Raw genomic sequence first — 24,641 nt, forward strand, 5'->3', positions numbered from 1 at the left:
AACCTCAAGTTTACAAAAAAAAACTACAACCTCTTGATCGGGTTAATCTGATTGGTATTTAAATTTGTTTTTATATTTTTCCTTGAAAAAAAATATACACATTTAGATTGTTAAATTTTTCATGATAGAAGGAGTTTTATATCCATACTTTGAGAATGATTTAGAAGAAGTAAAATAAAAATGAGAAAGCAATTAGTGAGTGAAGACCAATAATCAATAGCAGCATAAAATACGAGGTTTTAAAGGTTTGTGAGGGATCACTGTTAACGATTGGTGCGAATGAGAGTGTTAACACACTACCGGACAGAAAAGCGCCAACAATGACTAGAATATATTGTAATAAACGAATTTCAATAATCCACAGGAAAGAAATTGGAATATAAACCGACAAAGAATAACCATAGGCACAAATTATCTCGAAAAGTGTATAAGTGATGGTACAACCTCGAAACCAGAAGAAAAACCAAAGTAGAACGGGAACAAATAAAGTATAACTAAATACGCTGCTTGCAGCTAATCCTGAAAATGGAATAGAAAAAAAAAGATTAGATGAGAATGAGAATGAGAATGAGAATGAGAATTAGATTGGATTGGATTGGATATTGATTCGATTTACTAACCAAGTTTATTCCAATCGTTATGCCATGAATCTTGTTCCCTCTGGTTGAAAGGTAATTTGCTATGTTACCGAAAATGGCGATTGAGAAAATTAAAGTGACATTGATCCAAAAAGGTCCATAAATATCAGCATTGTTCTGAATGTGTCTCTCAATGTAACTCGCACCAGTGGCAGATTTCATGGGTAAAACTGACCACAGAATTCTGGCCAGAACATCTTGTGTTGTTACATTGAAATATTGAGAAAAGTAATTTAATTGCCAAAAACTGGCCGGTTGTTTAACTTTAGCACCATTTGCCATTAAATCTGATTCTTCATTGTCATCAGTTGGTCCATCATCACCTCCTCTGGGTGGTGATGAATAATTTTGTTTACTTCCAATGGGTAATAAATTAGTTGATCCACTTGCTTCTCTAGGATAGTCTTTAAATTGTAATTCATTTGCTGCTAATCCAGTGTTCATATCAGCTCCAGACATGTCAATAGCCAAAGCATTATCAAGCTCAAGGATTGCTGATGGTTGGTCCATGTTTATCGGTTAAATTGTCCTAATAATTTTCTCCGATAATAACGATTAGTTTCAGGAGAAATGAGAGATCACCTTAACGAAGGTGTAAAAAAATTATAGTAACAATTAGTTGAACACTAAGAGTATCCTTTCAATTGGTCTCTCTGTTTAGCCACAGCAACACAAATCTAAGGCCTCAGAAACATCCCCTTTAATTTGATAGGGACAACCAAAGAACTGATTAAACGTAATCACAAATAAACCATATGTAATCAACCAGGAATATGAAAGGAAAAAAAAGAGTCAAAATTAGAAATCAAGGAAACTGGTTGATGATTAGTTAAAATATATTTACGCTCTTGTTACCTGAGGTAGAAAAAGTGATCCACAATTAACAATCGGTATAGTCAAATGATCTCTGTAAAAGAAAGATAAACACATTCAATTGTGGAATTAATTTTAAACAATAAGCAACCGTAGTTGTGTCAATAAACACTAATTAACAATGATGATGTGATCAGATATTGATGATGTTGATAGAAAACAAAACCTCAAATCTAATGGTAACCAACCAACAATTGACAAGTCACAGTTTCTTTTTCAAACCAATTTGATCAACAATCAAATTCTATACTGATTAATTAAGATATTAATGTTCAAAACTTCACAGAAGCAAAGAAAACATAACAATTAAATTATCCAAATTGGAAAAATTAAAATTCTGAAGAAAATTAAAAAACATCAGAACTCAAAAGCTTCCGAACCACTTTAATTCTCACCAGATGGCTCTGTGCTCTCGACAATTTTTCTATTCTTTTTTTTTTAATTGTTCCAATAATCTGATTAGATTGTGAACAATTAAGAGTAGAAAATGAAAATTGAGATTTCATTGTTTCTTTAATGGTTCGCTTAATGGTTAAGTTGAATGTTAACATAAATCTTTCATCTTGATTACAATAACTTTACATTTTCTGTCAATCAAATTTAACTTTGATTCGTGAAAATTTAATTTGGATTACAATTAAATCCAAATTTTATCAGAATTATATATTTGTAATTTGGGGATCATTTTCATCTCAGAATAATAGTTTTGATTTACCGTTTTTTTTTCTTGGTAAAATTTTGTTTCTGTCTCTCATTGATGACAAAATTTAAAGAGAATCGTTTTGATTGAAAGTTAACAATCAATCAAAAGGATTTACAATCAATTGACAAGATAAAGTTGACACACAAAAGAGAGATAATTAGATGAGAAGTAGACAAAGTAAAGATAACAGTGATTTAGTAGAATGTAAAATAACATTGAAAGAGAAATTTTGTTCCATCAATTTTGTTTGTTCGAGAATAAATTTGATTCTGTAAAATTATCTAAACAGAAAAAATTAAAACAAAAACAAAAACAAATATGAGAAAATTATGGAAAGTAAAACAATTGAGATAATTAGGAAATAATAAAGAGATTAAAATGACTTTCGACTCTTCTCTCCATATTGAGACTATTGTTTCTTCTTGGTGGCCTCATCATAGGAAGGTGGATGCTCCATTCCGGGAACGTTGAATCCTGGGGCCGAAGGGCCACTCGGAGGTAATACTGGATAAGCACCGGCTGCACCCGCCCCGGCAAAGCCCATCGCTGAACCGGCTGAGTAAGGATCCATTGGAGAGACTACATATTGTGTTGTAGCCGTTGGATAGATGGCTGGGGTTACTGAAGAATGGCCGAAAAGTAATTGCGCTGGATCGGGATGAACAGCGGCTCCGGGTACAGAAGCGGTGACGGTGGTTTGTGTGATCAGCCCTGGATACGGAGGTGGGACATCAGAGGTGTAAACAAATCCTGGCGGTGGTGCATCGGGGAAAGTTTGAGTGGGTAAAACAAAACCAACAGGATAATTGGGCTGATAAACATCATCAGAAGCTTGGTAATAATTAGCCGCTGCTGGTGCTGAAGTGTAAGGAGGTGGAGCGGTGAATCCAGATTGTCGAGCCAAAGCAGCGGCCTGACTAGCTGCATTTCTCATTGCCTGACCAAATTCAATGGCTCCTCCTTTGTTAAATTTCATTTCAAATCCAAACTCAGGATCCCCACGGACTTTACCCTTAATTGCATTAGCACCAAATATCGGCTGGTCAAGGGAAAGGTCAAACATTGAAAAAAATGGAGCCGAAAATGACTTAAAGTTAGCATTTTGTTTCAATGGAGTTGCTGTGAAAAGGACTCGATGAGTTGTCAAATAGATTCGACCTTTGGCCTGTAGGGACAAAATAAGAGACAAAAAAGATTACTAATTAAGAAACATTAAGAGTAAGATATGATAACAATCAAATTAACACGACGATTAATATGATTGATTAAAACTGAATCAATGATGTCACAAAAAAATTAGTCACAGAATTACATCAGAAATTGAAATACTAAAATGAAAGACCTTCACTTTTTTTTACACTCTAATCACAACTAATTGAAACAATAATAATTAACACAGATTGGATTGATAAATTGAAGAAATATCACCAATTTAATTAGAAACAATTAGAGAGAAATAAAAAAATGAAGGTTTAAAGTAAAGACAAGAAATCACAACAAAAGCAAAAGACTCAACAAGAAACAATCAAAGATTAGAAATTTTTCTTTCTACTCTATTATATTAATCAAGTTATACTTACATGACCTCGTCCTTTGATTTCACAATTAACTGAATCACAAAATAACAGAATTAATTCACCAGAATAAAGGAGAACACCTCCATTCTCTTGATGGGCATTATTGAGAGAACCCATTTGATTGAATGGACAATTAACTCAAGAAAAACAGATCTTCAGAAAAAGACGAACAATCAGTCAACTGAATGCGAAACGAAAGAAAATCAAATTAATCAATAATTTTCTACAATTTAATAATAGAAACAATTAAACGTAAACATAAACAAAACTGAAAGAAAAAATCACAATCAAGTTGACAATTAATTTTCTAGAAAATTACAGAAAATCAACAAATTAAAACGTCACAATTGTTACCATGTTTACTTTAAGTCTACCGCTTTTTTCAAATTCTGATCCAATTTTATTTCTAAATTGTAACAATTTGATTTCTATCACTTAAAAATCATCTTTGGTTATTGACTGATTAGATGGATGATCTTGATGAAGTTTTTAAATTCAGAAACGTAATATGAGTTGTAAAAGCAAAAATATTGGCAACTAATTGGATTTGTTTTTAATCAATTTTAATTAGATTGTATTTTTAACCATTTTGGAGACGAGAGATTTGACTTGACAATTAACATTTCTTGTGATTGGAAATCAAATCTTCAATCATTTTTACTGCTTGTGTACCAGAATTTGAGTTTCTCATATTTTCTGATATTTTCTTGACTCTTTCTTGTAATTGTTGATCATTTAAAACTTTCTCGATACAATTAAGAAAATAATCTTCATCAAACTCCCAAGGATTAACTCGATATCCAATCTCTTTATCAACGACTCTCTGGGCATTGTCCAGTTGATCAAAGAACCAAGGAATCACAATCATTGGTTTTCCATGATAAAGAGTCTCCATGAATGTATTGTTCCCTCCGTGAGTTATAACCAAATCAACCTTTTCAATAACTGCGACCTGATTGACATATTCTTGTCCCCACATATTATCGGAAAGATTTAGTTTATCACCTCGTCGACCCATTGAGACGATAACACGATGACCACAACGAGCGAGAACGGAAAGACATTTGTTCATAATTAGTAAATCATTAGAAGCAGTTGATCCAAGGGAAAAGTAGATCAACTTTCCAGGTTTATCTTTGAGTTTATCTGGTAGCTCGAAAGTCGAACCTTCATCAGGAGATCGAACATAACAATCGATTCGATGCCAACCAGGTTCGATTGGTTCGAACTCAGTATAATCGAGATCAGCAGGGTAATGATAAAAACCGATTCTTCCAGGAGGTAAAATCCATCGAGTCATATTGTGATTTTCAGGTCTTCCTGATTCTCGTAATAGACTATTGAAAATGACACTCATGTTTGAAAAAGCATCAGCAGTGTATCTCTCGAACTCAGTCCATAACTTTGGATCACTATGAACAGAATATCCTGACATTGCCGGAGGACCTTTTTCGTATAAGATCAGAGGTGCCGGTGAACATGAAGAAACGACAGGAATTGTCGCTCTGTAAAGACAATCGAGAATATCTAATCCATCAGCAACAATTGCATCAAATGAATTCTCACCCAAGATCGGAATCAAGACTTCGTTCATTTTACGATATTGTTCAATTCCAAAGGCCGAAGTTTCCTTTTCCTCTTCAGTTTTATTCATCAATCTATCTAGAGGTGATTTTCGAAACTTTTCCATGTTCTTGTCAATCCACGAAGAAAAGTCTTCGTCGCAAACAACACCAACAATTTGTTCATCGAAAGCAATGAAATCAAAGCCATGTTGATCTGCGAGCTTTTTATACTTCAATCGATGAGCGAAGGTCACTTTATGTCCATGTCGAGCCAACAACTCACCGAAACCACAAATCGCATTGATATGACCATAACTATAGTTTACAATTAAAGAAAACAATCAGAATTAAACAATTAACACCAAATTAAAGATCAATACTTACGCTTCGATCGCAGTAATTAAAATCTTGTACGATGGTTTAGACATAATTACAATTAATGAAACAACTCGATTGATTGTCAGTCAATTTATGGTTTAAATATACTTAGCAACTCATTTAATAACTACAATTATGTGATTTTAAAAACGATACAATTAATTATCAAGCCAATTAAGATACCGAAGTTTCCAATGATTTATTATTCTGGAATAATTTTTTTAATCAATTCTCAATATGAGCTAAGAAATAAACACAATTCTGTTAATCCATCGATTTGCAACAATTTAATTGAACTTTTATCTCGAGTGATTAAGGTTTAGATGATCTAATTGTTGTATCAGTAATATGATAATCTATTAATAAAGGATTAACTTATCATCTTGTAATGATAATGTAATAAATTTGATCTTTTAGATTTATTGTCAGAATAATCAATAAGTTTGGTTAATTGTAATAAATAGCATCTAATTAAAAGGATGAAATGAAACAATATAAAGTAAAATCAATTTTATCATTAACTATAGTCAATTAATCAATTAAGAAACTCATAAATATAAGACAAAAAGTTTCTGTTCAATTAAAAGTTTTAACAATTAAGGAAAACACAACAAAAGTACTTAACAATCAGACAATCGAGTGCACAATTTATGATTTTGTTAATTTCGTTCAATTAATTTACTGATCAGTCTTCAAATGGGATTAATTGAATTTTCTGATTGTTTATTGATTAAACTATCTGAAAGTTTTTCTCCAATAATAATAGAGAAAGACAAACGGAAAGATCAACTTAATGAAGGTATAAAAAGTTGATTGCAACAATTAGTAAATCAGTAAAAGTTTGCTTGTTATTAGTCTTCAATTAGCCACAATTACAAAATTTTCATTCACAAATATTTCCATTCATGAATACACTTCATGATCTCGTTTATAAAATAGTAATTAAGATGAAAAAATTAGATAAAGAGATATTTTGAAAGATCAACAGGTAAATAAATTGATTTAGTTTCTGAAAGACCACTAATTAATTAGAATATCTTTTTATATTTAATTATATTGGAAGCGGAAGATTTGGTTTGAACAATCAAAGTTTTTTGTTCTCAACAATCAAATCTTCAATTATTTTTACTGCTTTTGTACCAGAATTTGAGTTTCTCATATTTTCCGATATTTTCTTGACACTTTCTTGTAATTGTTGATCATTTAAAACTTTCTCGATACAATTAAGAAAATAATCTTCATCAAACTCCCAAGGATTAACTCGATATCCAATCTGTTTATCAACGACTCTCTGGGCATTGTCCAGTTGATCAAAGAACCAAGGAATCACAATCATTGGTTTTCCATGATAAAGAGTCTCCATGAATGTATTGTTCCCTCCGTGAGTTATAACCAAATCAACCTTTTCAATAACTGCGACCTGATTGACATATTCTTGTCCCCACATATTATCGGAAAGATTTAGTTTATCACCTCGTCGACCCATTGAGACGATAACACGATGACCACAACGAGCGAGAACGGAAAGACATTTGTTCATAATTAGTAAATCATTAGAAGCAGTTGATCCAAGGGAAAAGTAGATCAACTTTCCAGGTTTATCTTTGAGTTTATCTGGTAGCTCGAAAGTCGAACCTTCATCAGGAGATCGAACATAACAATCGATTCGATGCCAACCAGGTTCGATTGGTTCGAACTCAGTATAATCGAGATCAGCAGGGTAATGATAAAAACCGACGGTTTTCAAAGGTAAGATCCATCGAGTTGGTAAAAATACTTCAGCTCTCCCTGATTCTCGTAATAGAGCATTAAAATTTTTTGTCATTTCCTCGTAAGCGTCAGTACAATATTTGTTGTACTCTTCCCATAATTTGGGGTCACTAGTCACAGAAAACCCGGACATTCCCGGTGGACCTTTCTCGTATAAAATCAATGGAACAGCCGAAAACGAGGAAACTACAGGAATCGTCGCTTTGTAGAGACAGTCTAGTATATCGAATCCATCATGAACAATTGCATCGAATGAATTTTCTGCCAAAATTTGAGTTAATGCTTCGTTCACTTTTCGATATTGTTCAACTCCAAAAGCGGCCTCTTTCTTTTCTTCTTCAGTATAATTCTTGAATCTCTCCATTGGTTCGCGTCGGAACTTGTCCATGTTCTTGTCCATCCATTCAAAGAAAACTTCTTCAAACAAAGGACCAACAATTTGTTCATCGAAAGCAATGAAATCAAAGCCATGTTGATCTGCGAGCTTTTTGTGCTTCAATCGATGAGCGAAAGTCACTTTATGTCCATGTCGAGCCAACAACTCACCGAAACCACAAATTGCATTGATATGACCATACCTAATATTCAAAGTTAAAAAAATTAAAGCAAACAATTAGAATCAAACAATTTACACCGAGCAAAATTAGACACACAAATAGTATTAATACTTACGCTTCAATAGCAGTAATCAGAATATGATATGAAGGTTTAGACATTGTCACGATTAATGAAACAACTCGACTGATTGTCACTGGATTAATGTCTTAGGTTCACATTTGATTGTTTATCTTTATTAAAAAACGCCTTTGGAAATGAAGGTGACACTTGAAAGTGAGTTTTTAGTGCTTTCACAATATGAAGGAAAAAAACACTTTGCGAGATAATCGTTAATCATAAGACACTTTCATTTGTATCTGTTGATTGTTGCGATTTTTAAGTGGATAACGAGACAATTAATAAGTCTAATTCTATCAAATTATGAGCCTTGAATTTTTCGCCAAGGTTTTTATTAATTCATTTGTTTGATTGTATGAAAAACTCGGAATATCATTAGACTTTCATTGTGTGATTGATAATCAACATCTTAACAATGGTGAGCTTCAACCAAGATAATTTAACGATCATTATGAGCGTCATGGATTAGATAGGAATAGATAATTAAAAAACTGTGTCGCAATTTTACGCAATTTAGTTCAAGTTAAGTAGAGAATTACAATGGTAACTATTGATAAGTTAATTTGATTAGATAATCAAACTATTGATCTTTAGATTAGTTGTTTGAATGTTAAATTTTCGGTCAAAAATATCGATTAATTAAAACATGACATTACTTTAAGAGATGATTTAACTGAGTCCAATTGATTACACTAAAGATGAACGTTTGCAATATTAAGTAATATTCAATTAGAAAAACAACTAATAAAAGGAAAAAAATCAATAAAAGTTAACTTGAAAGTTGCAGCAATTAGAGAAGACATCGTTTCACTTTGTTCCTGTTCGTGTTCATAAGGTAAACTGCCGAAACCGGCTCGAGATCCGACCCGGTCTCCCATAAGTTCAAGAAAATCGTGATTATTGGCAATAGCGATGACCACTAATCTCAAATCAACTCTTGATGGACAACCAAACAATCAAATAAAGAATATCTTGTTCGGTTAACCAAACAATCGTTGAAAAAGTTGATCTCCAATCGATCGATTTTACAAAATATTCCATACAATTTACATCTTCGGTTCTTTTACTGGAATCACACCCAAGACATTTCTTTATAATCACACATGGGATGTGACATTGAAAGAGAAAACAAACCGAAAAAAATCATAGATATGATCAGACCTTTTTCTCTACATGGTGATTTATATTCCTTAACAGGAACTGAGGTTCGAAGATTTTCCATCACAATTTAAAAAAAAGATCCCAATCAACAGGCGAACCAATAAATCACCAAACAAAAAGAGAAAAAGAGATGAAAAAAAAAAAAATTCGAAATTGCAACCAGAAAAAAAGAGAAAAGTGAAATTCGACCAATCCAAATATTTAAATTTCTTTCTTTCTCTAAATCAATTGTAAGTAAACTAAATGATAATTAACAAATAGAATTTACTAATTAACATTATTGATCAATTAGAGAAAATTTGAAAAAGAAAAGAACATTTTGATCATATGTTTGGTTTCCAATGGCAACAGTTCTTCTTGTAAACAAAAAATTCTCTTGAGTTTCTGGTGAACAATATTCTCATTGAGGTTCATTGAATTTCTACTCTATCACTCACACTTCTATCTCTTTAAATCTCTCTCTTTTTCTCCCTCAACCATATCTTTCTCTTTCTTGTCTTCTCTTTCCTCCCTTCTCTTTATCTGTTCCATTAAAACATCGATTAAACATCGATTTCTCTCCAAGTTATTGCATCATCATCGATGTTTGTAGATTTAACAATCGCCCACCTCATCTATATGCTCTTGACAAAACAATTTATTCAATAATGTTGATGATCTTTAAATGGTTGGTTTAATTTTTTTTCGCATTTCTCCTCATCACTAATGTGTTATATTACAATTTAATCTTTCGTTTTACCTTTTTCTCTCTCTCTATTTCTCTTTCTCTTTCTCCTTCTCTCTTCTTCTGTCTCTCTCTATCTCTTTCTCTCCCTCGTCTCCTTTTTTAGGGTTGGATTTGCAAGTTGAAGTTTAATTGAGGTTAAAACCTGATGATTTGATCGTTTTTACATGATGGAATCAGAATCGTGTGTAATAACTACCAAAAACAGATTTATTAATCAATCGTCAAGCCTACACTTTGAACAGAAAATATCTTTAAATGGTCATTGTGATGGTTTACCACCAAGGAGCAACAATAACAGTCAAATAAACCAAAATGGTGCAAATGAGTATGTATATCATAACAAAGTCTCTCATCAAGCCCAGTAAAACGTGAAGAAACCTTCCCTTTATCCGTCTTTCTTTTCTTTCTTTCCTTTATCATCCACCTTTCTCTCTCTCTCTCTCTCTCTTTCTCTCTTGATCGTTCTCCATCCTTTGGTTTTATCATCATCTTGTTGTTTACCTCATTTGATTGTGAACCATTAAACTTACGTTTTAGGTTTTACAGTTTAATTCAACCAACAAAAACAAGCCCTTTTTAACAACCAAACATCATCTTCTTGTTATCTATCACTTCATCAATTGTTATCTTGCCCTTTTCCTTATTAACCACTTTTGCATACAGTTATTTTATCATCTTTTTGACTCCTTTCTTATTCATCATAATTATTATTATCTTCATCTTGTTCTTCATCTTGTTCTTAATTTTGTTTTTTTCTTACCTGTTTCTCACTAAATTCATTCATCTTCTTCTTTTCTCTTCCTCTCTTTTTCATCATCCATCCTTTTCTACAGGCAAAAGAAACGGTCAACAAGTTACTCCAAAAGGACCGGTGTTATTGATAGTATAACAAGTGAACTACAATTTGACCAAGATGATTGTAATCCGAAAGATTCAAAGTTACCTTCCTATGTTGGTATAAGTTGTACTATTTCTGGTTACAGTAATTACAGTCGTTATTGTTCATCTATTCGAGGTAGTTATAGTCGTGGAAGTAGCCCAGTCATGAGAAACTATGAAGTGCTTGATGGACCCAATGTAGTTGAACATCATTTCCATCATCAACATCATCACCATAACAATAATCATCTGGATACATCAACATCATCTACACAACAACAACACCAGCAACAAAATCATTTTCATCAACGTCAATCATTCATCTCACTAATCAATAATAATTCAACAACAACAAATAACTGGCCCAGAGAGGATAATGGTTCAATTAATGGTGGAATCTCAAACCACACCCAATATAATAAGAAGCAGAATAATAACAATAATGGTCTGATCTGCGGTGATTTGGATTATCAAGATGATAATAAAAGTGGATCAAGTGAAAAATCTCTAGTTCAAAGAAGAATTGAAAGTCTTTATGGTTCTAATGTGGCCGAAGTTTGGAGAGATTCTCGATCGAAAGTGAAAAAAGTGAATAAGAAAAAGATCGAAATGATCAACCATCGAAGTCCATCTTGTCCACCTCACGCTCTTCGGTCAAAAGAGTGTAATAGAAGTAAGAATAACCTTGTTTCATTTCTATTTCTTTACCAATTAATCATTTATCCATCATCACTAACCAACATTTCCATCCCTAAATTTGATTGATTATCAGAATGAAAATAATTGATTAAAATTTACTAATCTAATTTTTCACCATCTTCAGAGTCTCCAGCCGTTTTCAGCCATTTGAATGAAAAATTTTTAAGTAAAATCGACGCTGACCCCAAAAATGATCCAGTTAACGGACTTATTAATAGTCTTAATGAAGTTTTAAAAGTTAATGGCACTAAACCTAACGAAACTCAATCAAAACTTACAGTCGAAAACAATGGATACCATCATAGTGAAAGTAATGGACAAAATAATGACCAATACAATAATCATCCTCATCAGAATAACAATAACAATGGTCATCATCATATGAATAAAATCAATGGAAACGGTTTGACCCATCAACATCTCTCTGGTAACGATAATGATTTCGATAATGAACCAATTGACCAAGTTGATAATCGAGTTAATGTGATAGAAACATTGGATAATATTAAAGATAATGGTGACCATCACGAAGAGGAAATTCGTCAATTGAAAAGAGGTGAAATGTACTTGATAAAATTAGAAGAGACAATAAGTAAACTTAGAGTGGAAATCGTTAAAACTGAGAAAATATTGGAAAGTGAGTCTCACCTAATGAATGAAGAAATAATTGGAAATTTATTATCATCAATTGGAAAAGGAAACCTACTCATTGCTCAGAAATTGAACCAATTCCGAGAATTATGTCATAAAAACATTGTAAGTAAATCTCTCAACTTATTCATCAGTAAATCATTAAACTCAATGTCAACAATCAACATTGATGATAATCGAATGATATTAAACTTGAGAAAAAAAAAGTTTCCCAACAATCCAATATCACAATTACATGATATTCACCCTGGAGTGTAAATCAATGAAAATGAACTGAACAATCAAGTATTGATAATCGTAATCAAGGAAGATGATGATCAAAATTAACAGTTATTAACTTTACCCTTAAGGGCTTTTTTTCTGTTTGATTGCTTGTTGATTATGATCAATTAATGTTTGTGACAAAATTCAAAAAACTTAAAGTTTGTTGCTGTTTCTGTTTAGTTTTTCTCTCAAACAATTATTAATCATGGAAACAGAAATTAACTTTTAAACAAAGTTCAAAGTTAAATTAATGAACAACAAGAAACAATTTACTTAATTAATTTTGCTAATTTTTATTTTCCTTCAGAATGGTAATCACTTTGAACAATTTGCAACCAAAGATGAGGATCTAGATGGTTTCTGGGAAATGGTTTATATCCAAGTTGAAGATGTACTTAATGGTTTCCAAGAGATTTACAAATTGCAACAAAATAACTGGATTATCCTAACCAATAACAATGAATCATCATCATCTAAAGTAAGTTAATTTACAATTAACACCAATACCTCAATGATGATTACGTTTAAACGGACTAACTTATTTACCCTTTTAAGTTGTAGTGACTCATTTTTACTACTAAATGAAGGGAACGAATTTCAAGTCTCTCTCTCTCTCTTTCTCTATCATTGATTCAGTCTTTTTTTCTCATCATGTTTTCAATTGGAACGAAAAAAACAACCTTAGTAATAGAAACAGTGAGTTATAATATTATGATAATAATGGTTAATGTCATTTATCATCTCTTGATTAACGGTTCTTTTTGTTGGTGTTAACAATTAAGGAGAGTTGATTCACTTTTTTGATTCCTTGATTAATCTTAGCTGGTTTAATTTGTGTACGTCTTAATCTGTATTAATGTAAATTGTAAGTACGTGTAACCAGACAGAAATTTTTTACAACAATCAGCTAGTTAAACTGAGAATACTATTCTCAACAATTAGCAGTATAATTTAGTTGATTTAGTTAGTCAGTGAATGAGTGAGTGTTTGTGAGTGTGTGTTAAATTGTTTTCAATGTTTTTGCATCAGAAAAGGTTAAATTTCTCAATTGATCATCTCTCTCTCTCTCTCTCTCTCTCTCTTATATTAATTTTAAATTGTTGCTTTATGATTGTTTAAAAGGGTAACAATCAACTCTATTGTTGTTGTTGCGTGACATGAGACTCAAATTGTTGAATCAGATTATCCTTCAATTACTTTTCATCTTCATTTTTTCTGATTACATTTTCAGAATTTTGTTTTGTTCTATTGATATTCTTGATTAATAATCAAACGGATTTTGTAATAATATGTTGTGATGGAAAATTATAATTCTGATAAATTTAAATTGTTGAATTAATTTTGGATTATCATTGTTACTTTTTTTCTGCTGATTGTTTTGTCATTAGTTATACGCGATTACAATTTTCATTATTCATCATCCATATCTAATTTGCTGGAATCATCAAATAACCTCATTATAATTTAAATTGTTTGTCAATTGTTTATTAATTTTTCTTTTATTTTTGTTTGTTTGTTTGTTTTTTCGCTGATCGTTATTACAGATAACTCAACCAAAGATACGATCTCCAAGGAAAGTAAATGCTAATTCTAAGATTTCATCTAATCAGAAGCAGAATTCAAATCCAACCACCAGAAATACTGCTCGAGATGAGATGAGAAAACAACGCCTAAGGGAAGCTAAATTGAAAAGTCAATCTCTTCGTCAAGAAATGAAACAATTAGATGATGATATTGTTATTTTCGCCTCGCCAAGTAATGGTGATAATCTATTAATCAATAACAATGGTTCAACGACACAATCTTGATTAATGGCTCATCTCATCAAACTTACATCAAACGTGAACATCTTATTGTTTTTATCTTCATCATCATCTTCTTCATCTTCATCTTCATCTTCATCATTAATATCAACATCCATCAGCATTTATCATCTCAATAACACTCTATGTAATCTAATTCTATTTATATAAGTTGAGACTGAACGTAATCAAGAACAATCAAAACAACAATTAACAACAAGCTGATTTTGTTATTTATATTTGGTGAATTTGAATTACCCTTTACTGTTTCAAAACAAATGATGACAATTTAAATTGTGCTCATCACTATTAACTTTTCAGTTTATTATTACAATCATGTTGTTTTGTTAGATTGTTAAAAGTTTACTAATTGATGATTAAGATAATTAAGGAAGTTGCAACTTTCTCCTTCTTTCCTTTATCTTTTATCATCATTTAACTTTTCAACTAATTTCTAATTTATTGACTTGATAATTAATTATCATGATTATTTTGACTTTTGATTTTATCTGATCAATGTCATATTTGTAACAATGCAATTAAGGTTGATTAACTTGTCAATCTTCAGTAAGCTCAATAGTTTTTATTGAATCATCATAACATTTACATCAAGTTGCACATAATATTTAGGTGAGTTTCAATAAAGTTGAATTAATTTTTCAACTAATTATTAATAAATCAATTGATTAAAGTAAAAAAAGCCAATCATAAGCCGAAAAAAATCAGCTCAAAGTAAAAATTTCGAGCCGATTGACTAATATTGAGACTCGCCAACTATTTATATAATCATTTAATGTTAATTGTAGTATAATCTGTGTCCATCCAATTGTCATCTAATTGTAATTGACTGGTCACCATTTTTAGAATCAATCAAAAACATTTCTCTTCACATGATGTCAATCGTTAATCTAATTGTTAATCACAATAATCATCAACCATTTAATCAAATTTTTCCCCTTTTCATTGATTGTAATCACTATTTTATCATAATCATATTTAATTATTTTTTGTTTGTTTCCTTTTTTTCACAATTAAGGAAAAGATTTAATTGTTTCTATTTATTTCCTCAAGACTTGTGAACAATTAAATCTAATCAATGTTTCTAATTTCCGTTTATAAACCAAACTAGAATCAATTAAATCAAGTCTGACAAATCAAAAATCAAGTAAATCACTTAATTATATCGATAATTATATTAATCATTTCGGTTCGTTCAAAAGTTCACCTTGTTATTCAAAACGTACCACTGATTTAATAACAATTTAATTGAATCTGCTATCAAAGAGACAATTAATCTTAACCAATTAACCTTAATTTCTAATGATAATGGATTATTAAATCAAGATGAACGTTTAGATTGTTAAGGAGATATAACATCAATTAACAAAATAACAAAAATGTGGAAAAAATCAACACAATTAAAAGCGACAACAATTAAAAAAGACGTGATCATCTTATGAATTTACTGATTAATGTTGAATATTAACTGAATTGAAGCTTTATTTTCATTTTGAACTGAAAGTAATATTTTATTTTTCAATTAATTTATTGAATTTATCGAATGAGTTAAACTTTGATAAAAGCAAAGACTAAGTATAAATTAATTGCTTCCCATTCAGATTGGGACAAAGTGCCGATTCGTTCCAACTTTTTCTCTTTCCGATAGTAATTGAAAAATTGTTCTGCGTGAATATAATCGTCGTCTGATCCTTTGAGAGGTTCATCGCCCGGTGGCATAATCACAATCGTATATATGTGACCTTAAATAATGTTCAATATGAGAGTGAACAATCACAACCAAATAATTTTTACCAAAAATTCAACAACCCAGCTTCAGTAGTAGTAATAAATTTAGTCATTTAGGGTTATCAGAATAATCAATCAGTTTTGAATGAATTAATAACATCTTATTGAGATATTATATTATCGCCCGAAGAAAGATTGAGGTTGAGATTGAAAAAATTACATATTGGAGGCAGAAATTAATTTCATCTTAAAAAAATGTGAAATTTGAATTGTTTTTAATTTTTGGACTGAAAGTAACATTTTATTTTTCAATGAATTTGTTGAATTTATTGAATGAGTTAAACTTTGATAAAAGCAAAGACTAAGTATAAATTAATTGCTTCCCATTCAGATTGGGACAAAGTGCCGATTCGTTCCAACTTTTTCTCTTTCCGATAGTAATTGAAAAATTGTTCTGCGTGAATATAATCGTCGTCTGATCCTTTGAGAGGTTCATCGCCCGGTGGAAATGTTTCAAGAGCTCCCATTCGACTTAATAGTCCAGCTTCTTCGTCCTTCTTATGATTTTCTGCGTAAAAGTCTTCAAATCGTCGAGCAAAGGCCAATTTGAGTCCATATTTCTCTGCGATTTTCTCAAAGGTGGGAAAATGAACCAGAAACTCTGGACAATCGACACAACCTTCGAGATGGAAATTGTATTGGACTCCAAAGAGAGGAACGATTTTGTTTTTATCTGTTATACTTTCATCTTTAAATGTAACCGAATAGACTTCATTTCCAAACGAGGCTCCTTCTTTTCGAGCCTTTGCGACAATATAATTGGCATCGGGAGTGGTTCCAATGAACAGGCCATCTTTTTTCAAGTTATTAGCGATATTCTTGATCATAGTTTCTGCTTGAGCTAAACTCTCGAAGCAATAATGAAATGTGAATTGACAACTAACAAGATCGAACTGATTTTTATCTCCAAGCTTTTCAACAAGGCCTTTGGTTTCTTTGTATTTGATATTTAAATTATCTCGAGTACAATCAGCGTGTATGAAAAAGGCATCGAATAAATTTCCTTTATGTCTGAGCTTTGTCATTTCTCGATATCGATCACGACACTGAGCCAATGATTCATCAGCAATATCAACACAGACCAAATTAGCGACACCATGGATTCTATATTTTCTTAAATCTCCTCCTTTACCACAACCAATATCCAAAACAGTGACACTTTTGTTACGAATATCTTTCCGTTCATTCATAGTCTGAATCTTTGTCAATGCTTGAGCGATAATCACAGCTTTAACCCAATTGTTAAAATTACGTAGGTAATAGATTCGTGACTCCTTTCGAGATTCTATTCCCTTCTCCTCAATTCTATTGTAATGAGTGGCAATCACTTTAGACAATTTGGGTTCAGGAGCATCTTCATGATTTTCAGCTTTTCTTTTTTGCGAATTCATATTAAACCTAATAACATGAAAAAAAGGAACAATGTATAAGATTATCAAATAACACTTTCTCTGTCAAGAACTAATAAAACTCACCATTTATTGTAACCGGTGATCAAAATTAAAGAGTATTAATCACTTTTCAAATCCCAATAGTCTGGTAACCCCAAGACCGACAAATGTTAATCCAATTAAACTTGTTAGAGCAGAATGAACTTTAGCTTTTAATGGAGTATTTGCCGTGGCCAATCTTCCTTGGATGATTATATAAGCACCAAGAATAGTGACACCAGTACCACCAACTAGTCGACAAGGTGTACAACCAGGATCTTTTTGATTAGAAACAGATTTTGATTTATTACCATACGAAGACATTGAATCAAAAATTGACCAAAACAAAACCAAAAACCCGGCACAGAATAGGCAAGGAGAGGACAACAAGAAACTGTAAGCAAATGAATCTCAAGGATCAGAAAGAACAGAAAAAGGGAAAATATAAATCAAATTAATCAATTACTTATTAATTATAATAGAATCAGAATCAATAAATTAACAACTTCAACTTTAATCTCTCAATTGTTGTAACACAAACATGTGAATGAAAATAAAGCGAAGATGAAAAAGGCGCGTTTTTCAAATACGAGAAAAATTCTAAGAAAAATGAGAATTAAATTAAATTAAATCGAGAAAATTGATTCTTTTATTATTATCTAAAGTTAATTAGTGATTGAGATATGAGGTAAATGTTATATAAACAAAATAGAAAGTAGATAGTAGATAGTAGGTACAAATAGACAACTGTGATTGTTGTTGGTTTAGTTTTTTGTCTGTCTTGATTTGATTGTTGGGACAATTTAAATTGCATTGTATTCAACACAACGAGATGGATCAGCTGGGAAAAACCTTTGACACTTTGTGATTAAACGTTTAAGTGCTTGAATGTATTTCCTTTGTGTTTCATCATTTAATACATGGGCAATGTTTGCAGAGAAAATTTTCTCCCGTCCAGTACGAGCATGAATTCCGACCATGGTCACACCGATTGGCCAAGGAGCGTTTCCAATGGCCATCCGTAGATAAGCATCATTGGCTTTCACATAATCACGATCAAGTGTATACTTTACAATTAGAGTTAAATGTTTAAGGATATCATCGGCAATTTTGTTGTTCTTCAACTGTTTGAAAAGAGGCTTCAAATAGGCCTGAGTTTGGGTGTAAGTCGCTGATTCTATTTTACCTGCAGTTGATATTTTGTCTTCCTCTTCGCGACTGTTTAGCTTTTTGCCCCACAGTTCGAGGAGAAATTTAAATAATGTACAAATTATGTTACAATCTTGAGATTTGTCGTCCTTCCGTCGACCCAAATTAACGGCCAAGTCTCTAATCTCATCGATGTTTGTTTTCATCTCTTCAACGGCAACGTCGTGAGCTTTTTTCTTATCCTCATCATCACCATTGTTTTTTGATTTCATCAGTTCATTAAGATATTGTTGATCAACCTGTTCCATGGCTTCTTGGAAATCATTACGAAAACCTTTCTCACATTCTGGTTCAGCGACTTCCAATTGTCGTAATCTGTTAAAAGCCTCAACCAATGTTTCACCAAAAAGTAGAATTGGTTGATTTCGTTCTCGTAGTCGTTTGATTACCTCTTTTCTTGGTAGAATTTTATCATCAACATCTGAAAAAGGAACAAATCACAATTTAATACACAAAATAGATAATAGAAAATTCTGGAAAGTCAATTATTCGCATTCATCTCTTACCTCTGCTAGAAGTGAAAATGGAGACACGAGAAACAATATCATCGGTGTTTTTACTCTCAGCCCCGTCTCCCCTTAAAGCGGCTATTTTTTTACGATGTTCTTCCTCCTCTTTAGCTAAAAGATCAGATCGTTTAAAATACTTCTTGTCAGGTCCAATTAGTTTACTATCAACCAGTTCTTTCCGCTTTTTGGCAATCTCAGCTTTTAGAGCTTCCATTTTGTGTATCCTCTTCAACAGAAAATCAAACCTCCGTCCAATCTGAAATTGAAACAATAAACCTTAATCAAAGAAATACTGGTTTATAATTAAACAGAACATTAAATTTCATAAGAAAAACAAACAATTAATATAAAACAAACACAAACCTCTGCAATCAGATTTATAAATGTTGAGACATAAACAATTGATGTGAAAAAAAACGATCCGAATTCACTTGGAACAATCAACAGTTTTAGATGAGATTAAAACGGGAAAAGAATTCCAATGAGTCCATGGTAGGTTGATTAAGAATATTTTAGAAAATTAAATCAAGTTAATTGTCACAATTAAAAGAAATTAACAAAAGTAAACCAATTAGAAAACAATAACAAGTCAATAAGCTTGAAACCAGAAAAACTGGTTACCATTGGCAACCGAAAGTATTTGATCATTTTTCAAATGTTCATTTCGTTTAATTGTAATTAAAACGATTCTTAATATCACAATAACATTATCATGGAATCTTTGGTGAAAAAGGTGATTTGATGATTTGATAATTTGAGTTAAAAAAAGTTGAATTTGTTTATGGCAAAAGTGAATTAAAATGAGAATGTAAATTGTGATTGTAAATTGAAACTTGGGTTTGTGATCATTCATTGAGTCTGAGAGCGAAATCAATATCATCGGTTGAGACAATAAGACGAATTCGTCTTTGATTATCAACTTTATCTGGTTCCAAGTTGATTAATCTTGATTCGTGTAAACAATGAGCTATCTCAAGGAATTCAGAGAAATTAACACCATGCGATCCATCGGCTGCACAAATTTCCGACCAATAAGCGAAAATATCACTACAAGTTCCTTCCTCGGTTCCTGATATTTGGAAATGTTTACAAATTGCCAGAAGAAGATTCTTCTCAAATTCTGAAGCATCTCTTATGTAGATCATCTTAGGTGATGAGGTCGTTTCTGCGACGGCTTTTTTAACATGTTCCAAGGAAACTTGAAATTTGACACCTTTACTTTTAGTTCGTCCAGCGAAATCTTCTTCTGCAATTTCAATCGATCGACGGCAAATGTCTAAAACTTTTCGAGCATCTCCAGAAATCGAAGCAACTTTTCTAGCGATCAATTGAATACCGTCAGATTTGAAGGTCTCACTAATACCCTTGAGTCGAGCGGCAACAATACTCTGTAATTGTTCATGTTTATAAGGATGGAAAGGTAATCTACCAAAACCCGCTCGAGATCCGACCCGCTTTTCCATACGTTCAGGAAGATCGTGAGTATTGGCAATTGCGATGACCACTAATTTGGAATCAACTCTTGAAGGCCAATCAAACAAATGATAAAGAATATCTTGTTTGGTTGTTTGAAGAGAATCAAGTTCATCAACAATCAGAACAATAAATCGATCATTTCCACCTTCGCAAAATAGCTCATGTAATTTTTCCCCGGCTTTTTTGGCAGCTTTTCGTTCACCTGTAATCCCCTGGAATAGAAACACATCTTAATTTCCAATCTTTAACGATTATCTAATTACTTACATAATACACTTGAGAATATACTTGGTAAGGATCCGTTAATTTCAATCCGTTGACTTCAATGAAGAGAAGTGACTTTTTCTTTATCTTTAATTTGGTCGCATTTTCTTCAATAGATCTTCGCACACCTCTAACAGTAGCTGTTTTCCCTGTTCCAGGAACACCAGCAAGATAAAGACACCTAATTAAGAAAAACAGAGAATAAAAAGAAATTAACAATTGATGATAAACATTGAAACCGAAAACAAAAACCAAACTTACCCTCCAGTTTGAGCAGTAAATTGGGTGATAATGAAATCATATATATGATCAAACTCTTTCTCTCTACAGGGTAATTTATATTCCTTTAAAGGAGCTGAGGTTCGAAGATTTTGCTTAGCAATTCTTAGATTTTCCATCACAATTAAAAAAGATTCCAATCAACAGGTAAAGCAAAAAATGACCAAACAAACAAAAAAAAAAACAAACCAAATAAAGTTCAAACTTATAACCAGAAATAAGAAAAAGAAACTTGACCAAACTGAATATTCAACTTCTCTTAAAGTAAACTAAATGTAATTAACGAAAAGAATTAGATAATTAACACTATTGACCAAACAATTAGAGAAAATTCAAAATTCAAAATTTAAAAAGAAAAGAAAATGTTTGATCATCTGTTTGGTTTCCATTGGCAACAAACGTCTTTTTGGTAAACAACAAATTCTCACATTGATTTGGATGCGAAATGTTTACTAATTTTTCCTCTGTTTAATTAGAGTGATTTTTTTTAATTCTCACTTTGATTAGTTGATTTTTCTTTATTCTCTTTAAGTGCTAACTGTAATTTCTTAGTGAAAATGTCCTCATCTCAAGAAGAACCAGTTCTACTTCGGTGTTACAATGTTGCCTGTGGTAAAACTTATTCTGAATCGGACAATTCAGATGATTCTTGTATCCATCATTCAGGTCACCCTGTTTTCCATGATGCTTTCAAAAGTTGGTCTTGCTGCTCAAAACGTACAACTGATTTCACTGAATTTCTTAATTTTCCCGGTTGCTCTCGAGGTCGACACAGTAACGTTAAACCAGAACCAGCGACCAAATCATCGGATAACAATTCAATGGAATCTGCGATTCAAGAAATACTTAATAAACCAATTAACCTTAACGAACCTATCGAAAGGCCTCCTGAGGATAGTCCATTGGTCACTTTACCAGTAAAAATCTTACCCACTCTACAAAATCAACTGGACAAATTGATGGGACAAGTTAATCTTGAGCAAAAAGATCTGACAGGTTAAAAGATAATCAACAATTTATTTCTACTTCAAGTTAATCTAAATGAATTTCTTCTTTGCTTCCACAGAATCACCTGATAATAGTAAAATCGAAATAGGTACAATTTGTAAGAACAATGGATGTAAGAAAAGTTTCAATGGACCTGAAACCAACCAAGAAGAATGTCTATTCCACCCTGGTGTTCCGATCTTTCATGAGGGTATGAAATATTGGAATTGCTGTAAGAAAAGGACAACCGATTTTGAAACTTTTCTATCACAAGAAGGATGTCAATCAGCTAATCACCTTTGGAATAAAGTGAAACCCAAACACGATTCAGAAGAATCAAGGAGAACCTCTTGTCGATACGATTGGCATCAAACAGGAAAAGAAGTTGTTTTATCAATCTACTCTAAACTACCATTGCCCGATAAATGCCTAATCAAAGCAAATCCAGTTAAATTAGAAGTGAAAATCACATTTAGCGGACAAGAAGAAAAATTATTCATACACAATTTCATCCTCCACAATGTGATAGAAGTTGAACAAAGTTCAGTTGAATTTACTCCATCTAAAGTTGAAATTTGTCTGAGGAAATCGGACAAATCGCATTGGAAAAGACTTGAATTGGATCGTTAGAAAATGAGTAAGAATAATTTGCAATTAATGAAGAGTAAACCATTTGATTGATCCACTGAGAAAATGAAACAAATATAAAGCAAATGAAATCAAATTAGACTTTTATTTATTGATCAAATCAACAATGAATATTTAGCTTGAAAGAAAGATTAACATTTCTTGTGATTGGAAATCAAATCTTCAATCATTTTTACTGCTTGTGTACCAGAATTTGAGTTTCTCATATTTTCTGATATTTTTCTGACTCTTTCTTGTAATTGTTGATCATTTAAAACTTTCTCGATACAATTAAGAAAATAATCTTCATCAAACTCCCAAGGATTAACTCGATATCCAATCTCTTTATCAACGACTCTCTGGGCATTGTCCAGTTGATCCCCCAGCCAAGGAATCACAATCATTGGTTTTCCATGGTAAAGAGTCTCCATGAATGTGTTGTTCCCTCCGTGAGTTATAACCAAATCAACCTTTTCAATAACTGCGACCTGATTGACATATTCTTGTCCCCACATATTATCGGAAAGATTTAGTTTATCACCTCTTCGACCCATTGAGACGATAACACGATGACCACAACGAGCGAGAGCAGAAAGACATTTGTCCATCATCTTTAAATCATTAGAAGCAGTTGATCCAAGGGAAAAGTAAATCAACTTTCCAGGTTTATCTTTGAGTTTATCTGGTAACTCGAAAGTCGAACCTTCATCAGGAGATCGAACATAACAATCAATTCGATGCCAACCTGACTTGATCGGCTCTAACTCAGTGTAATCGAGATCAGCAGGATAATGATAAAAACCGATTGATTTCAAAGGCAAAACCCACTGTAGAAAAGTGAATACTTCAGATCTACCGGATTCTCGTAAAAGAGCATTGAAGCTCTCGTTCATCTTTGAATATGCTTCATTGCAACATTTCTCATACTCTTCCCATAGTTTAGGGTCACTATCCAAAGAAAATCCTGATAGACCTGGTGGACCTTTTTCGTATAAGATCAATGGTACAGCCGAAAACGAGGAAATGACCGGTATTGTCTGCCTGTAGATACAATCGATTATTTCTAATCCATCATGAACAATTGCATCGAATGAATTTGCACCCAAAATCGGAATCAAAGTTCGATTCAATTTCCTGTAAAGCTCAACTCCAAAAGACGCTGCTTCCTTTTCCTCTTCAGTGTAATTCTTAAATCTCTCTATCGGTTCTTGTCGAAACTTGTCCGCGTTCGCGTCGATCCATTTAAGAAAAACGTCCTCACAAGCAGTACCAATAATTGTCTCGTCAAAAGGAATGAAATTGAATCCATGTTGATCTGCGAGCTTTTTGTACTTCAATCGTTGAGCAAAGGTCACTTTATGTCCATGTCGAGCCAACAACTCACCAAAGCCACAAATCGCATTAATGTGACCATAACTAGAGTTTACGATTAAAGAAACAATTAGAATCAAACAATTTGCACTAAAAACAATCGTTACTTACGCTTCAATAGAAGTAATCAGAATATGATATGAAGGTTTAGACATTGTCACGATTAGTGAAACAACTCGATTGATTATCACTGGATTAATGTCTTAGGATCACATTTGATTCTTTATCTTTATTGAAAAACGCCTTTGGAAATGAAGGTGACACTTGAAAGTGATTTTAGTGCTTTCAATATGAAGGAAAAAAACTCGAGATAATTAATCA

General features: G+C 32.2%; 9 protein-coding genes across 12 annotated transcripts; 2 read left to right on the top strand and 7 right to left on the bottom strand.

The window, feature by feature from the left end:
• Positions 1-51: 51 nt before the first annotated feature.
• Positions 52-1,882, bottom strand: LOC128391725 (protein YIPF1-like). Its single transcript, XM_053351668.1, is given in 4 exon segments — positions 52-519; positions 621-656; positions 659-1,364; positions 1,494-1,882. Coding segments are annotated over 3 exon segments (885 nt in total). The 5' UTR covers positions 1,149-1,364; positions 1,494-1,882; the 3' UTR covers positions 52-160.
• A 123-nt stretch (positions 1,883-2,005) lies between these two features.
• Positions 2,006-4,098, bottom strand: LOC128391726 (WW domain-binding protein 2-like). Of its 2 annotated transcripts, XM_053351671.1 has the most exons (3): positions 3,795-4,098; positions 2,598-3,379; positions 2,006-2,495 (listed from the first exon to the last, which is right to left on the bottom strand). In XM_053351671.1, exons 1-2 carry the CDS (start codon positions 3,906-3,908, stop codon positions 2,624-2,626), a joined length of 870 nt encoding a protein of 289 aa, XP_053207646.1. In that variant the 5' UTR covers positions 3,909-4,098; the 3' UTR covers positions 2,006-2,495; positions 2,598-2,623. The 2 variants fall into 2 exon arrangements, with proteins under 2 accessions (XP_053207646.1, XP_053207644.1); XM_053351669.1 differs by having other exon boundaries at positions 2,006-3,379; positions 3,795-4,097.
• A 239-nt stretch (positions 4,099-4,337) lies between these two features.
• On the bottom strand, positions 4,338-9,465 carry LOC128391722 (NDP-glycosyltransferase YjiC-like). 3 transcript variants are annotated; one of them, XM_053351666.1, is made up of 2 exons: positions 8,177-9,465; positions 4,338-5,671 (listed from the first exon to the last, which is right to left on the bottom strand). In XM_053351666.1, exons 1-2 carry the CDS (start codon positions 8,218-8,220, stop codon positions 4,408-4,410), a joined length of 1,308 nt encoding a protein of 435 aa, XP_053207641.1. In that variant the 5' UTR covers positions 8,221-9,465; the 3' UTR covers positions 4,338-4,407. The 3 variants fall into 3 exon arrangements, with proteins under 3 accessions (XP_053207641.1, XP_053207640.1, XP_053207639.1); XM_053351665.1 differs by lacking the exon at positions 8,177-9,465 and adding an exon at positions 5,741-5,890; XM_053351664.1 differs by lacking the exon at positions 4,338-5,671 and adding an exon at positions 6,561-8,082 and having other exon boundaries at positions 8,177-8,460.
• Positions 9,466-9,702: 237 nt separating this feature from the next.
• Positions 9,703-15,251, top strand: LOC128391719 (putative uncharacterized protein DDB_G0279653). The gene is made up of 6 exons (XM_053351661.1): positions 9,703-10,007; positions 10,171-10,392; positions 10,901-11,619; positions 11,770-12,401; positions 12,868-13,038; positions 14,105-15,251. The coding sequence occupies exons 2-6, from the start codon at positions 10,232-10,234 to the stop codon at positions 14,366-14,368; spliced, it is 1,947 nt and encodes a 648-aa protein (XP_053207636.1). The 5' UTR covers positions 9,703-10,007; positions 10,171-10,231; the 3' UTR covers positions 14,369-15,251.
• A 1,115-nt stretch (positions 15,252-16,366) lies between these two features.
• LOC128391734 (mRNA cap guanine-N7 methyltransferase-like) lies at positions 16,367-18,091 on the bottom strand. Its single transcript, XM_053351679.1, has 2 exons — positions 17,644-18,091; positions 16,367-17,566 (listed from the first exon to the last, which is right to left on the bottom strand). Exon 2 carries the CDS (start codon positions 17,557-17,559, stop codon positions 16,447-16,449), a length of 1,113 nt encoding a protein of 370 aa, XP_053207654.1. The 5' UTR covers positions 17,560-17,566; positions 17,644-18,091; the 3' UTR covers positions 16,367-16,446.
• Positions 18,092-18,224: 133 nt separating this feature from the next.
• Positions 18,225-19,867, bottom strand: LOC128391735 (pre-mRNA-splicing factor 18-like). The gene is made up of 3 exons (XM_053351680.1): positions 19,680-19,867; positions 19,314-19,572; positions 18,225-19,228 (listed from the first exon to the last, which is right to left on the bottom strand). Exons 2-3 carry the CDS (start codon positions 19,528-19,530, stop codon positions 18,402-18,404), a joined length of 1,044 nt encoding a protein of 347 aa, XP_053207655.1. The 5' UTR covers positions 19,531-19,572; positions 19,680-19,867; the 3' UTR covers positions 18,225-18,401.
• Positions 19,868-19,955: 88 nt separating this feature from the next.
• Positions 19,956-21,644, bottom strand: LOC128391732 (origin recognition complex subunit 1-like). Its single transcript, XM_053351678.1, has 3 exons — positions 21,318-21,644; positions 21,060-21,237; positions 19,956-21,004 (listed from the first exon to the last, which is right to left on the bottom strand). Exons 1-3 carry the CDS (start codon positions 21,452-21,454, stop codon positions 20,162-20,164), a joined length of 1,158 nt encoding a protein of 385 aa, XP_053207653.1. The 5' UTR covers positions 21,455-21,644; the 3' UTR covers positions 19,956-20,161.
• A 104-nt stretch (positions 21,645-21,748) lies between these two features.
• LOC128391736 (cysteine and histidine-rich domain-containing protein 1-like) lies at positions 21,749-23,099 on the top strand. The gene is made up of 2 exons (XM_053351681.1): positions 21,749-22,331; positions 22,402-23,099. Exons 1-2 carry the CDS (start codon positions 21,893-21,895, stop codon positions 22,950-22,952), a joined length of 990 nt encoding a protein of 329 aa, XP_053207656.1. The 5' UTR covers positions 21,749-21,892; the 3' UTR covers positions 22,953-23,099.
• On the bottom strand, positions 23,037-24,588 carry LOC128391731 (NDP-glycosyltransferase YjiC-like). The gene is made up of 2 exons (XM_053351677.1): positions 24,432-24,588; positions 23,037-24,365 (listed from the first exon to the last, which is right to left on the bottom strand). Exons 1-2 carry the CDS (start codon positions 24,473-24,475, stop codon positions 23,102-23,104), a joined length of 1,308 nt encoding a protein of 435 aa, XP_053207652.1. The 5' UTR covers positions 24,476-24,588; the 3' UTR covers positions 23,037-23,101.
• Positions 24,589-24,641: the final 53 nt, after the last annotated feature.

This window comes from Panonychus citri, unplaced genomic scaffold, assembly GCF_014898815.1.
Source record: "Panonychus citri isolate SS breed McGregor unplaced genomic scaffold, ASM1489881v1 Contig00135, whole genome shotgun sequence".
NCBI lineage: Eukaryota > Metazoa > Arthropoda > Arachnida > Trombidiformes > Tetranychidae > Panonychus > Panonychus citri.